This window comes from Musa acuminata, chromosome BXJ3-3, assembly GCF_036884655.1.
Source record: "Musa acuminata AAA Group cultivar baxijiao chromosome BXJ3-3, Cavendish_Baxijiao_AAA, whole genome shotgun sequence".
NCBI lineage: Eukaryota > Viridiplantae > Streptophyta > Magnoliopsida > Zingiberales > Musaceae > Musa > Musa acuminata.
In genome coordinates, this window is record NC_088351.1 from 35,024,924 (window position 1) to 35,039,127 (window position 14,204).

Sequence of the window (14,204 nt, forward strand, 5' to 3'; positions counted from 1 at the left end):
TGACTCGACCCCATCAAAGCATAAGCTAGTGTTAAGTGGAGTTATGAGGAGTTCAGTGTTCAAATCTCCAATCAGGAGATTGACTTTTATATCTACAAATGAAAGTTGATCGTACATGGTTTGTTAATGGACGCTGACTCCTCGGGTGATCGACTCGTATTTTCCATGAGGACACTGATCGACTTGCACGGATCGACATCGCGCGATGCCATTCCGAACTTTTCGGAGTAGTTCTATACTATGTGATATCGTCTTGTACGACCTTGGATAGCATAGGAGTAGGTGATCGTCCCATCCGAGTCCACCTTATCACGTTGATGCACCGTAGCAATCCTGAGATTCCGTGTTGATACTGATTGTTATCATGAAGTGGTACCATAAGATGTGATATCAGAATTCTAAGCACCGTTCCCAATTGAGACGATCAGTTTCCCCCTCTCTTTCTGCTATTCAAACTGTACGAACCAATCTTCCAACCTGTCTCACAGATCGACACCTATGCCACAGTCTCCCTCCGTCGCGTGGGAGGAACGTGTGTCCCGAGAATGCGATGATTCCGGGGAGAAGACACCCAAAGCTTTAAAGTCAAGACATGTACATGTTGTTGACTAGCGTTTAATGTTCCTCGGGTATTGTGTGCAGTTTGCGTGACACAAAGCTTCTGCACGAGGTTGTTTCAGCACAAGAAACCCAGCTTCCTCGAAGCTGCAACGAAGGCTGAAACCACCAGCAAAACCTAGCCGAGAAGCGATGCATTCAGACTTCTTTTTGGTGCGTGTTTGATACTGTCTCCATTAAATAAGGTGGTGGCGGATCTGACCATTTCAGAAAGATGTGGTGATCCATGTGGCGGTGCGACGTCGGCTGTCGGATCGAACCTCCTCTCACGGATCTTGCCACCCTATCTTCAACTCCCCCGGACCTCCCTCTCTCTCTGTTCTCTCTCTCCTCTATATCTAAAGCACATAGGGAATCCAGATTCAGCGTTACGGAACACAACACTTGAAGAGGCTGCAATGGGTTCTTGGGTTCGCACCATCACTACCCCCTTCAGGAAAGCTTGCACCCTCATCAGTCCACCCAGAGACAAGAAGCCGCAAACAGGTGAAGTGCTGCTGCTTTGCTACCTTCGTCTTCTTCTCGCTTTCCTCTCATGGTGAAGTAGCATGAACGGTTGCAGCGGGACACGACCGGCACAGGACGGCACTACACGGCGAGGTGATGGCCTGCGCCTACCACGACGTGCAGGTGATGTGGTCCATCCTCGACAAGTCCAGCCCCGGAGAAGATCATGCCCGACGCTGAGGACCCCCCCGAGTCTCTTATATGTTGTGCAGGTGTACATTCTGGTCGGCCAAACGATCGCTCTGGTGTTGGAGAACGAGAGTCGACTTGGCCTTTGTACTGTGAAGCCTTTTCCTTGGTTGGAATCCCCATGGCATTGTTCGGTGAAGCACGATGTGCAGTTCGTCCCCTTTGTACAAACACTTGGCCATGCAATTGTGGGGAAGCTTGTAAATGGTCATCTACATCTCTCTCTCTGCATCAATGATCCAATCACCATCGTCCGTTGTAGGGCACTTTAAGAGTTGTGCCGCAGCCTGATGAACGGCCACTATATATATATATATATATATATATATATATATATATCCAAATCTGATCTCAAATTATGGTAATTATTTATGTACAAGGATACAACTTGATGAGTAGATGTTTTAATATAGGAAGGGGTATTTCATCATATTTGAATATAATTAAATAATTAGTTATTTGAACTCTAATTAGGAAATATATTTTTGTTTATACCTTTTTTTAATCTTAGGTAATAATTATCATGATTTAGTATCTTCATACAATTTTCTCTCATCTTGCTCCATAGGCCAATTGGCAAAATAAGCATTGCATTTGACACCTTAACTTTCTCCAAGGAAAAATAACATAAAATTAATAAATAAATATAAAATGTCATTGATCATATGATAGCAACATAATTGAAAAATATAAATATTTTCTTAGTGTATGGTTCGAATAAGATTTGAATATACGACCCTTTCGCTCCGATATTATCTTATATTTTTGACTGTTGCATCTAAGAAAATAAGTCATTAAATATGACCTATAATGTTGTATTCTTATTAGTAATTTTTTATCTTCCAACCAAATACATCACATGTACCAACTACACCTTTCTATCTATCTACATGCATCATTGCACAGAACATCTCTCTCTGTCATATATTTATAGTTTTCTATAAAAAGAAAAATGCAGTTCTCCTCCAAAAAAAAAAACCAAATTCATTGCATATGCTTTCCCCCATTTTTGATACATGAAAGATCAGTCTGAAGGCAACTTCTGGACATGAGATAGATATTCTACATTGGTGAAAGCTTCTACATGGCACTCCTATGATAGTGAGGATAAAGTAGTCAACAATGTGATCTGAAATCTGCACCAGTGTTTGATGTGGCTTATTTTCTTAGGAGGAGAAGGAAAAGATAATGTTCTACATATTTGTTTGGTGAAATATAAATAGCAAATAAGAGAGAAATATTTGAAATGTGTGTGTTTTCCTTTTTAATCAAAACTTCAGATTGTATGTGTTTGTGTTTCTTGGAAAGAACTGAGTTCCACTTTGGCAATACAAGCTATATCTGAATCCTGACAAATTTGAGTGTTCTAACACCTTTTGCCTTTTCCAATGCTCTTTCTTTCTCGGAAAGAATTGAGTTTGATTTTGGCAACAGAAGCTATGCCAAATATTGGTTCCCTCTAATCCAAATTCATTTCATTTTCTACATAGAAAACATTGTCACCTTTTGTCATTAGATGATTTTTGTAGGTTGTTTGGCTTATTTCAACAAGCACAAAGGAAAGAAGAAAAACATAAATTTATACAGCTATAAATATTTTCCCATTTCAAAAGTAAAAAAATATATAAATAAGTTTTCTCTTGAGCATCAAAATTAATTATTTATAAATTTTTTAATGGTGATTTTGCTATAAAATATACTCATTTTGAATATTTCCCGATTGGTACCGCCATCTATGTTTTTTAAAATAGTGTTTTTATTTTTTTAAATATCAAAGTTATCCTTTAATGTTTTTTTTTCATCTATTACCATATTTTTAGTTTATTATAGTGTTTTGCCCATCATTAAAAAAAACATTGTAAAGCTTACTTGAAAGCACCATAAATTATTTAAGTAAACTATCAACATCAATCAAACTAATTATAAGCTTTAAAATATAATATTATAACGGTTTGTAAACAATGATAATTGAAGAAATATGATATAATATCACATACAATGTTTTCAGTATATTAATAAAATACTATAAATATTATTAAAAATATTATATACGAACTAAATAAAAACATTATAATAGATAAAAATAACAAAAAAGGACACAATTTTGATGAAATTTATAAAATATTATTAAAAGTTTTGATAACATATAAAATATAAAATATTTTTTAAGAAATTGCTTGATTTCCGATATTACCTTATGTGTGAGCTTAAAAGATGATCAAATCATTGACACGTGTCTGTGTTGCGAAGCGATGTTTTTTATTAGGATAATGTCTCATAATGATGTAACCTTAGTCGTAAGATTTACTTATGAAGATCGAATTATTGTCGTGTCTGAGTGTTACGAAACAACGCTTTTCGAGAGAGATCACATCTCATGACGTAAACTTATGAGATCGCTCATATTATAATAATAAAGATAATAATGTACAAATATAGTAATTTTATATTTCGAATCATGATAAAAATGAAGAGACAAAGTCCACCCACATATGTATATGTATTGATTAGGGAGCTTTACCACCACCATGCAACACAAGGATGCATGGTGGTGGAGAGTGCATGAGGAGCTAGAGAGCTTCCTACACCCCCTACCGTTGCCATCGTCAGTCATTTCTCAAACCTGTCCTATATTTTCGTAATCTGATTATAATATCAATTCTAAATCTCTTTTAACCTATTACAATATTTATAGTGATCATCTAAAGGATGAATAAAGAGGAGAATTTGAGTGTTCTAACACTCTTTGCCTTTTCCAATGCTCTTTCTTTCTCGGAAAGAATTGAGTTTGATTTTGGCAACATAAGCTATGCCAAATATTGGATCAAAAGCCTCTAAACCAAATTAATTTCATTTCCTACATAGAAAACATTGTCACCTTTTGTCATTAGATGATTTTTGTAGCTTGTTTGGCTTATTTCAACAAGCGCAGAGGAAAGAAGAAAAACATAAATTTATACAGCTACGAATAATTTCCCATTTCAAAATTATATATATATATATATATATATATATATATATATATATTTATACATTTTCTCTTGCACATAAAAATTAATTATTTATATTTTTTTAAAGGTGATTTTATTAGAAAACATCCTCATCTTAATTTTTTTTCAAATATTATTTTTTAAATTATAAAATATCGAAATTACTGCTTAATAATAGTTTTATCTATTATATTGTGTTGGTCTATTACCATATTTTTAGCTTGTTATAGTCTTTTAACCATCACAAAAAAAAAAGCTGCAAAAAAGCACTATAAATGATCTAAACATACTACTACCATCAATCAAACTAATTATAAACTTAAAATATGATATTATAATGATCTATAGGTAATGATAATCAAACAAATATGATATGATATCATTTACAATGTTTTCAATATATTAATAAAATGCTATAAACATTATTAAAAAGTATTATATACAAACCAAATGAAAATACTATAATATATAAAAAAAACTAATAATAAAACAGATAATTTTTTTGAAAAAAGTATTTTAAAATTTTAATTTAAAACATTATTTAAAAAAAATTAATAAACATATAAAATATAAACAAATTTATAGAAAAATTGTTTAATTTATGACGTTACACGTAAAAGATAATCAAATCATTGACACAAGTCGATGTTGCTAAGTGATGCTTTTTAGGATGATAGTGTAACATTTATTCGTGAAGATCGAATTATTGTTATGTATGAATGTTGAGAAACTATACTTTTTTTTTTTTTTTGGGAGATCACATGTCACTATGTAAACATGCGAGATGGGTCGTATTATAATAATAAAGATAATAAAGTGATGTAGCTACACACAAATATAATAATTTTGTTTTATTTTATGTTTTATTCACGAGAAAGAAGAAGAGAGACAAGTTCACACACAAATGATGTATATGTATTGACTAGCGAGCTTTACCACCAACATCCAACACAAGGATGGCATGGTGGAGAGTGCATGAAGAGCAAGAGAAGGCCCCATAGATCTTTGGGGAAGAAAGGAAGTGCGCAGACAAACTAGTGGACATCGGACAAAGGAGATTATTGGATCTTCGCCATGCAAGCTCATCTGAGATCTCAAGGGAACAACGAGTCCGGCCATGAGCTGATGGGATCCAGGTACATCTGCCCCTCCTCCGACCACGGGCTCATTATGTCCATGAGCCAGTTCGGCCTCTGGCTTCCCTCCGCTGCATGGCCCTGGTTCACCGTGTTGATCCTCTCCATCGGCAGCGGCATCATCCCCGTGACAGTGGCCGCGGGAACCACTGGCATGGGTGGTGGCGGAGGGGCCATGGCCAGCCGCTTGAGGAGCTCCTCTCTCCTGTCGCTGACCTCCTTCAGCTTGGTCTCCACCGACCAGGCGAGGGCGGAGGCATCCTCCACGTCCAGGTCGTCGAAGCTGCGGCCATGGAACCCCTCCCACGTCAGCCATGTCATCTCGATCTCCCGGTTCTCGCGCTGCTGCCTGCGGAGCTGCTCCAGAAGCTTGGCGATCCGCTGGTGGAGGAAGGCCTCCTGGTTGACCATCTTCCGGCTGCGCTCGATTTCCGGCATGCTCTTGAATCGCGCCATCATCTGCACAGCCTCCTGGAGGGACGGCCACGCCACCGGCTGGTTTTCGTGCGGCGTGTACACCACCACGCACGCCTCCACGCCGCACAGGATGCTCAGCTCCCGCACCTTCTTTATCAGCCCCTTGCGCCGCTTCTTCAGGGTGGCGCGGCGGGTGGCGTCGTTGACGATCCATGCCAGCTTCACCTTGTTCCGGGCCATAGCAGGCAAGGACCGAGCTTCGTACACCCCCTTCCGTTGCCATCGTCATTCATTTATAGGGCAGCCGAACACGAAGGGGTGTGAACGGGCTACCAACGGGATTCGAACGGGATCGGATATCCACCTCGGTCCACAAACACCATTACATAATACGATTGGAGAAACGTCATTGGTGCGTGGCCATCAGCCACGTCAATCGTTGTCAGAGGTGAGTAATCGAACCGCGAACTCCCTGTTCCGATACCGGCACCCGATCCGAACCTCTCACCCGCGAGGTCCGCTCGGCTGCGCCACCAACAACAGCAAACAGCTGCATCAGCGAGCACACGCCGGACAAGCGTCCAATCGAAAACGATATGGGAATCACCCATATCCACTGCACTTGTGACCGTCAATGGGGAATCCACGGGAAGGTACAGCTCAGCACCCGTGCATGCATGTGGCGTGCCCTAACCCGCACATCCTCTCTCTCTCGCTCTCTCTCTGTATCTTTGCGTGTGTGCATGTACTGCAGCGGTGCCATAGCCGATCAAGATTGGAAGGGGGAAGTATTCTGATCAAGTTTGGAAGGGGGAAATATTTTGATGTTGCGGTTGGTTGATCTGATTTTGATCTCCCAACTGTTACGAAATATAACTGTTACGATATCATCTGTCACGAACTCTCGGAGATGAATAAGTAATTACATCAACTTCAGAAAATAAGCTACTTTCCTTTACCAATGCCAGGTTCGTCTGAGTCACTGCGCCACAGAAGTAGGCCCCATCAAGGTAGGCGAATGGGTCCAATACGGTTTTTGATTTGATAGGCTTCATGGGGAGAGCCCATTATTAGGCCCATGGATGGGATCTTTCGGTGGGTCCCATCAAAGCAGGCAAATGATAGCGAGGCTCAGTATTAGGCCCAATAAGGCCCATGAACGGGTCGTTTTCATCGTTCCTCCCAAACCATTCGATCGTCCTAAAACCCTCTTCTCGCTTCTCCTCTTGCTTCTGTCATCATCATCGTCAACATCATCTGATGCTTGTCGTAGGTATGTCTGAAGATCTTGATCCTACTCTCATCTTGATCTTACTCTCATCAAAGCAGGGAAATGATAGCGAGGCTCAGTATTGGGCGCAATGAGGCCCATGAATGGGTCCTTTTCATCCTTCCTCCCAAACCCTTCCATGGTCCTGAAACCCAAACCGTCGTCTTCTCGCTTCTCCTCTTGCTTCTGTCATCATCATCTGATGCTTGTCGTAGGTATGTCTGAAGAACTTGATCTCACTCTCATCTTGGTTTCAGACATGTAGTATCCGGAACTGGGTCTCTGTGTTCTGCTTGATGGGCTGCACCGATCGTTTGATACGCAGTTAGCTTTCGTGTGATTGAAATGATGAGATTATAGATTTTTTAAACTACCATTTGTTCGTTCTTTTTTTCTTTTTTCTTATATGTTTATAATCGTTTAAGCAGCGTTCTTTGAATACTCATCATCGAGCTGTTCATTAGGGGGGAGAAGTAGACTTTTTTTTTTTTGTGCAGAAACCTTGATTAGTTTTCCTTCACTAGTTGCTTTTACAACGCCAAGATGACACTTTTTCTTTTTCTTATATCTCATTGCAATCATCTACATGATCATTTTGGTGCCCGGTTATCTTTCCAGAGATATTAACCGAAAAAAGGTTCTAATCTGGTTAGGGTAGTTCAATGGACTAACCTGCCATGAGCAATGCTTTCATAGTTTTATATAGTCTATTTCCTTTAACCTTCTTAAAATTTCAGAAGAGCAGACTTGACGAGGAGCAGAGTGTCAGGCCGAACAAGTTAAAGAAAGTAGAAGTTTTATGTGAATGACTCTAATCAAGGGCAGGGCAAAAGAGCTTTGTGGTAAAAATTTGTGGCTAAGGCAAAAAATGTCAACTTTGATCGATTGGAATCTAATGCTTCACATGGTAAATCTAGGATAATCTACTTGAAATCTTGAACACAAAGTTTTTGCTGTCTTTCATTTTAGGTCACGGAGAATTTTCATCCTCATCTGATAGGTCCTTAATGAATGCCCAGCAAAAAATTAATAAGAATTCACTCTAGTCCTATGCATATAATTTTTGATGATGATATTGTGGGTGAAAATTGATTGGCTGAATTTTCAGCGCAAGTTTCATGTAGACTAAGTCAACTATTGAGCTTGTATACGTTTAGCATCCCCCAATGTGAATCTCTAACTACATGTATATACTTGAGGTTGTCCTGAGCAAAACTATCTCCTATTCCTGTCACTTTGGAGCTGGACTTATTGATTGCTCATTCAAATCATAATTTAGTGCTCATCTTTGTATGAAAAAAATTACGAGTTCAGAGGACTCTCCTTTGACATATGTGGAACAAAGATAGAGATACAGATACCGGCATGACATGATAGAAATATGCTGATGTGTTAAGTCCTTAATTTAGGCTGTCATACATCAGAAATTTGGCAAGAGATATTTTTACATATACGGTACCATATATTTCAAATTTTGAAATTTATTTATGATGTTAACATTGACAGTTATACATCACAATGAATAACTAGCATCCTATTCCAATCATAAAAAAAAAGAGAAAATTATTCTAGGTCATGGTTAAAAATATTGGAATTCATATCCATACCGATCCCAGCTTGGATCGGCGCATACTGTTACCACTTGGTACAACACAATTATAAAATCGAATCTATGTTATGTTGATACACTATTGTTAAGAAGTAATATATGAAGCTAATTTTTTAAAAATGTTCATTAATTAATATCTAATGCGTAAGAGCAACAGATAGACAATCTATCTAATCATATATTAATTTATATATATATACATTTGTGTATACATATTAAATCATCAATCAAACAGAAGTTCTCCCAAGAAGTGTCCATAAAAAGAATCCTGCAACTATTTAATTGCTGTATACATTCTTGATGTTAATATTGAACTGTCCATGTTCATGGTTGGTCATCCATACCACTTGCTGATGTGATGATACTTGAACCTGAAAAGTAAAAGGTTGTTTGTAATCAGGTGTTATTCTACGTCCACGTAAAGTGATGCATGGTGATGTATATAGGATGCATAATTTCCTCTTGTCCTACTGTTATACCATGTGATGGTTACAGCAATAACAAGTGTATATGCTGCATATGGACCACAAAAAGTGATTTCTTTCAGAACAATGTATCTGTTCATTTTTTCCTCATAGGAAGGTTGTTGGAAGATAAGCTCTTCCAGTGATCACCATATGTGACTGGTAAAGGATGCTATGACAGTGATGCAGTGACACATTTTTACGCTTTCTCAATTGACCATCTCTATGATATTGTGTCCTCGCCATGTAATTAGAGTTCTTTGTAGACCTTAGATTTATGCGGCTTTTACCAATCCTCTCTACAGTCATAGTTATTTCTTAATGTTAAAATGGAGCAATAAATTTTTTCAGAATATGATATTTCAAGGAGTTCTTTCCTTTGAGAGTTGAGGGTATGTGAAATTTTATTGGAATCTAGTCCAGTCTTCCTCTTTTGTTCTTGTAGTGAAACAGGATTGATCAATCAAAATTTGTTTTTCTTTGAGATATGTTGAGTTTTAAATATGTGATCCATATTTAGCCGAATCCATTCATCTTCTTTATTTTAAAATCTTGATGACTTTGAACCTGAAAAATTGTGATCCTTCTAAGAAACACTAAACTCGATAAGTTCTACACTGAATCAACTCGTTATCTTTATTTTTAATGTCCTTGACATGTCTGAATTGACATGGGCAACAACCAAGCAACAATTGTTGATCGATTGATGTGAGTTTGATAATATGTTGAAGTTCTGTTTGATCCGCAAATTGGTCTCTCTTGGACTATATTTGTGCTGTCAAGCATCCTTCTGTGATGATGTTAGATGCTAACTTAAAATGTTGACATCAGAAAATTGTTCTCATCTGACAACACAATTTTCAAGGTGATGTGTTCAGGTATTTCATAAATGAATGTGAGAGATTTTTGGAGAACTATTCTACTAACAATTCTCTCTAGAACATTGGATATCTTCAAGAACTTCGTTTTATAAGCAAACAAATCACTGAACTCATCACATGTTCATATTTAGGAACAGATCATTAAATCAATGATCTCTTCTATTCTGCTAAACAATATTTGGCAGAAATCAATAGCACCTAGGAATAGATCTTGCCTGTCTCCTCTATCATTTATTGATCATTGTTATCTCCTCTTGGGATCATTGAGTTGCAGTGAACTTGGCTACACTATCTTTGGGAAGATAACAATTTGATATCAGAATTACATCTGCAACGATAACATGGTTTTGTGGCCTCAGATCTTCTATTGGCTGTTGGTGAGCACACCTCTTAAATTACATCAACAATTCATGTTGTTTTATTGTCTTAATGGAATTCATGCATATGTTGGTGAAGCCATTAATTCATCGATCATTTTCAAAATGTTTCATTTAATGACAGGTACTGTTTGTTGCCTCGCTGCATTATATCATTCTTCAGCTTTTTGAAGATGTCAATTCAGAGAACAGTTCAAGATTGGTTGGTCCTACTAATGAGGTATCAGATTCAAAGAATTCCCCTTTTATTTAAAACAGTGGGGACAACGTTTTGTCAATCTAGTTATGTCTTGGACTTGTTACTTGTTTCTTCTCTCGTCCTCAACCAGCTCCTTTTTCTCCCTGGATTTCAACTACTTGGACGTGTGCCATAAATGTTTGTCCATTGTCAATATTAACTTTTGGGTTGTCTTCTTTCTCCAAAAACTTTTGTCTTGGTAGTGACAAGTGGTAGTGCTGACAATGCTTAGGGCCTACAGGCTCCATAATGGTGGAAGATTCAGCAATAGCCAGTGATGATTTAGGGGTCGGCAAAAATTTATGATCGGCACAACTTTTTGCCGACCCCTAAATCAGATCAATTCCTATTCCTATATGCAAAAAGTAAACTAGAGATCCCTTATTCCTTTAGAAGTTCCTGGTTATAAAGTTTGGCAACACTGTAATTTTAGCATGGTTTATTGTCATGCATAAATTTTTTTCGTTGATGCTATGATACATAGGTTAAAATCATAAACTGTAGTACTTATATGTTGATGAACAACTGTAGTTTCACTAGATTGGTAACATCACTCTTATAGAAGAGTGTTATAGCAAATTCAGTTAAGACTAAAAAAATGGAAGATTATGGACCATCTCGTAATTGCCTTAATAGGGCTTCATTGACTTCTTTCAGATGATAAATTCTTGTTTTCACTTCACCTTTATTCACCAGCATCTTTTAACTGCTGATATGTTTAATTTGAACTGTTTGTTTCCTCATCTTTATTTCCACTTGACCTAATATTTTGTACGATTCCATTAGATGACATTTGGGTGGAAACAAGTGAGACACGTCGTGGAAGAATTAACTTCTAACTACGGTGGCCAATCTTCCTTCTTCAAATTGTAGCACTTAAATGATGCACGGTTTGATGACAGGCTCCACTTTCATAACAAAGAGTGAGAACATGATTACTTGGGTGTTGTGGGGACGAAGTGGCATTCTCAATCCAACAAGGATCCTATAATTAGTGGATTCATCACTTTGAACTTTTTCTTTCTTCCTTATTCTTGCTAAGGTCAAATGCCATCATGTCTTGGGCCTCCCACACCTTCCTTTTCTGAACGAAAAGCTATAGCACTTTGCTCTCTGTGCCACTTAAGGACCCAACTAAAGTGTAGCCTGTGGATTAGTATGAATCGAAGAGTGGAAATCCTTTTGAGCTAGATGTCTATAAATGACCCACTGTAGTTCCTTCTTCATAGGAAGAAGGGGGAGTACGACAACTGAGTAACGGCCTAATTAAAGTTGTTGCATGCCATGTTCCTGTCCATGCCTTGAGTAGGAGGGGAGGCATAACCCTAGAAACTGGAAGATAAGGTGCAGAGACATAACCCTAAGAATTGGAGAATTAGGTATCATCTATCTCTCTCTGCCAGTGCAGATGGATTGGACCCCAACAGCCCTTAAGTTAATATTGGCACCCGATGATCAAATTGTGCTAATAATGTAAAAAGAAAGAGAGGAGAGGAATACTACAAAACTTTTACATGTTTTGGCTCACATGCTTATGTTGACAAGCAAATTCAGATTGAAGTTTGCTGCATCAAATTTAAATATGGTGGCATGCTGGAGTACAAAGAGAACCCCTAACTTGAAAAAGGGCATGGAATCTCAAATCATGATAACACCGGCATGGCAGGTATCTTATTATATTATGTTTTGGTGTGCATTCTTTGTTTAAAATTATAAGATCGTATGTATACAATATCCTTCATCAAACTTTGTGTTGGCAGGAACCTCATGCATCGTACCATTTATCTCTTATGCGGTAGAGTTGAATTGAAGAGACACCTAAACCAGTCCAAGACCTGTGAGCACTCTTCCTCGACTCATTTTGCAGTCTCTGAGAAACGTCCACAGGCGATGGGAGTCCCTTTTGGTGGTATTCCCCACAACACATACTTCTTGTAACGAGCATGTGGACCACCCCTTGACCTGGTTCATTGATTCAGGGATGCTCTTCTTCTTCTTGTTCTTCCTCCTCCTGCTCCTCCTCCTCCTCAAGGACGAGATAAGGTTTGGGGCTCACGGCAATCTGTGATGGTCACAACAGGACTACAATAGCTTTGCCTCATTGCTCCACACCAGTACACGCCAAGATGCTACCTCACTATCATCCAGCTGTAGCCAAGCAGACGTCTCATGACCATCCATATCCAATGATCCTTTTGCACAGTAAATTCAATCACCAGCAGTGCCATGGAATCTTCTTCTTCTTCTTCTTCCTCTTCTTAATCATAACTAAATGTGTCTCCCTGATGTTTTCTAAAAGAAAACACATCTAATAATTGATGGTTGCAAAAGATAAGACTAGATGCTTCTTGTACAGTTGACAATTAGGACATCATGTGGCTTGCAGTGGTGAGGTGAGTCCCTGTGGATTACAATATTTTGTGAAACACAAGTGTATTATGTATAGCATTTCTTTCGGAAATGTCTGTCCTTTTCCTCATCCCATCTGTGCTTGGAAACATCAGTAAAGACAAGGGCGGCTTCATAATGCTTGAGAGGGGCTCTCAGTTTTCTATTTGGTGCCATCAAGTGGAGGTGGAGGCATAGAGATGGAGATGCCATTCCAGTGCTTGCTTGTCCCCATCCCATGCACACAATGCATGGAAGATTTTGCTTATACATGCCGGCTTTTGTTTACTTTGGCGTTGGTCAAAACCTCGTCGATTTGCTATAACATGCGGTGCGAGTTGTGCCAAGACGAGTGTCTGTATCACGATGTCATGCATATCTTTGGAGTGTGAAAGCAAGACTCGAGAGCCATCCTTTATTAAATAAATAATTAAATATCAAATTTGGTATTTAGTGTATCCATAAGAACGAGAGGATCCAAAGAAAATATATCATAAATGTCAGTCTTTATGGACGGACAAGTGTTATTTGGCTAGATTGCTATGACACTTCATATTTTATTAAATTTGTAATATTAAGTGTTTTTTATGTAAAATTTATGATGGTGAATAGTTTAGTCATAGTTTGTATTATCGGTTCGTATTCGATCATCAACTGATGGTATGATATGTACAGAACTATATTGTGCATATCGTCACATGATACACTGAGATGTATTAATCTATATTCATTCTTTGTCGAACTGATACGTATCATCTATACAATCAAACAATATGCTTCGATACATCAAATCTTTAGTTTAGCATCTATAATTTAATTTTTTATAGGTTGAGCATTATTACCACAATCGAATCCCTCGTTTAGAACTCAAGTGTTGTTAATTTAATTTTGATCGTCAATTTGATGGGGTGGAGTTCTTAGAGTTAGATTGTTTTCTTGGATTTGATTACATTTGAATTAATCATATCTAAAAGGTCATGCCCTCATTGGGTTTACTCTGTAACTATAGTTCCTAGTGCTCATTTATATTTGTAATATCAATTATCTCATAGTTTATCCATGTAAAAATATATTGTCTATTTTGTTTTGTGATCTTGATAGTTGTAATTTACATTAAAAA

The 14,204-nt window shown here is 37.8% G+C and overlaps 1 protein-coding gene and 2 long non-coding RNA genes across 4 annotated transcripts; 2 read left to right on the forward strand and 1 right to left on the reverse strand.

Annotated features, from left to right (window-relative positions):
- The first annotated feature begins 832 nt into the window (after positions 1-832).
- Positions 833-1,580, forward strand: LOC103978912 (uncharacterized). Its single transcript, XR_010494851.1, has 2 exons — positions 833-1,104; positions 1,181-1,580. It is a non-coding gene; the product is annotated as an uncharacterized LOC103978912 (long non-coding RNA).
- A 3,509-nt stretch (positions 1,581-5,089) lies between these two features.
- Positions 5,090-6,097, reverse strand: LOC103979548 (agamous-like MADS-box protein AGL80). Its single transcript, XM_009395722.3, has one exon. It carries the CDS (start codon positions 6,095-6,097, stop codon positions 5,399-5,401), a length of 699 nt encoding a protein of 232 aa, XP_009393997.2. The 3' UTR covers positions 5,090-5,398.
- Positions 6,098-7,073: 976 nt separating this feature from the next.
- LOC135633458 (uncharacterized) lies at positions 7,074-13,479 on the forward strand. 2 transcript variants are annotated; one of them, XR_010495010.1, is made up of 5 exons: positions 7,074-7,342; positions 10,356-10,458; positions 10,583-12,362; positions 12,457-12,605; positions 12,676-13,477. It is a non-coding gene; the product is annotated as an uncharacterized LOC135633458 (long non-coding RNA). The 2 variants fall into 2 exon arrangements; XR_010495009.1 differs by having other exon boundaries at positions 12,457-13,479.
- Positions 13,480-14,204: the final 725 nt, after the last annotated feature.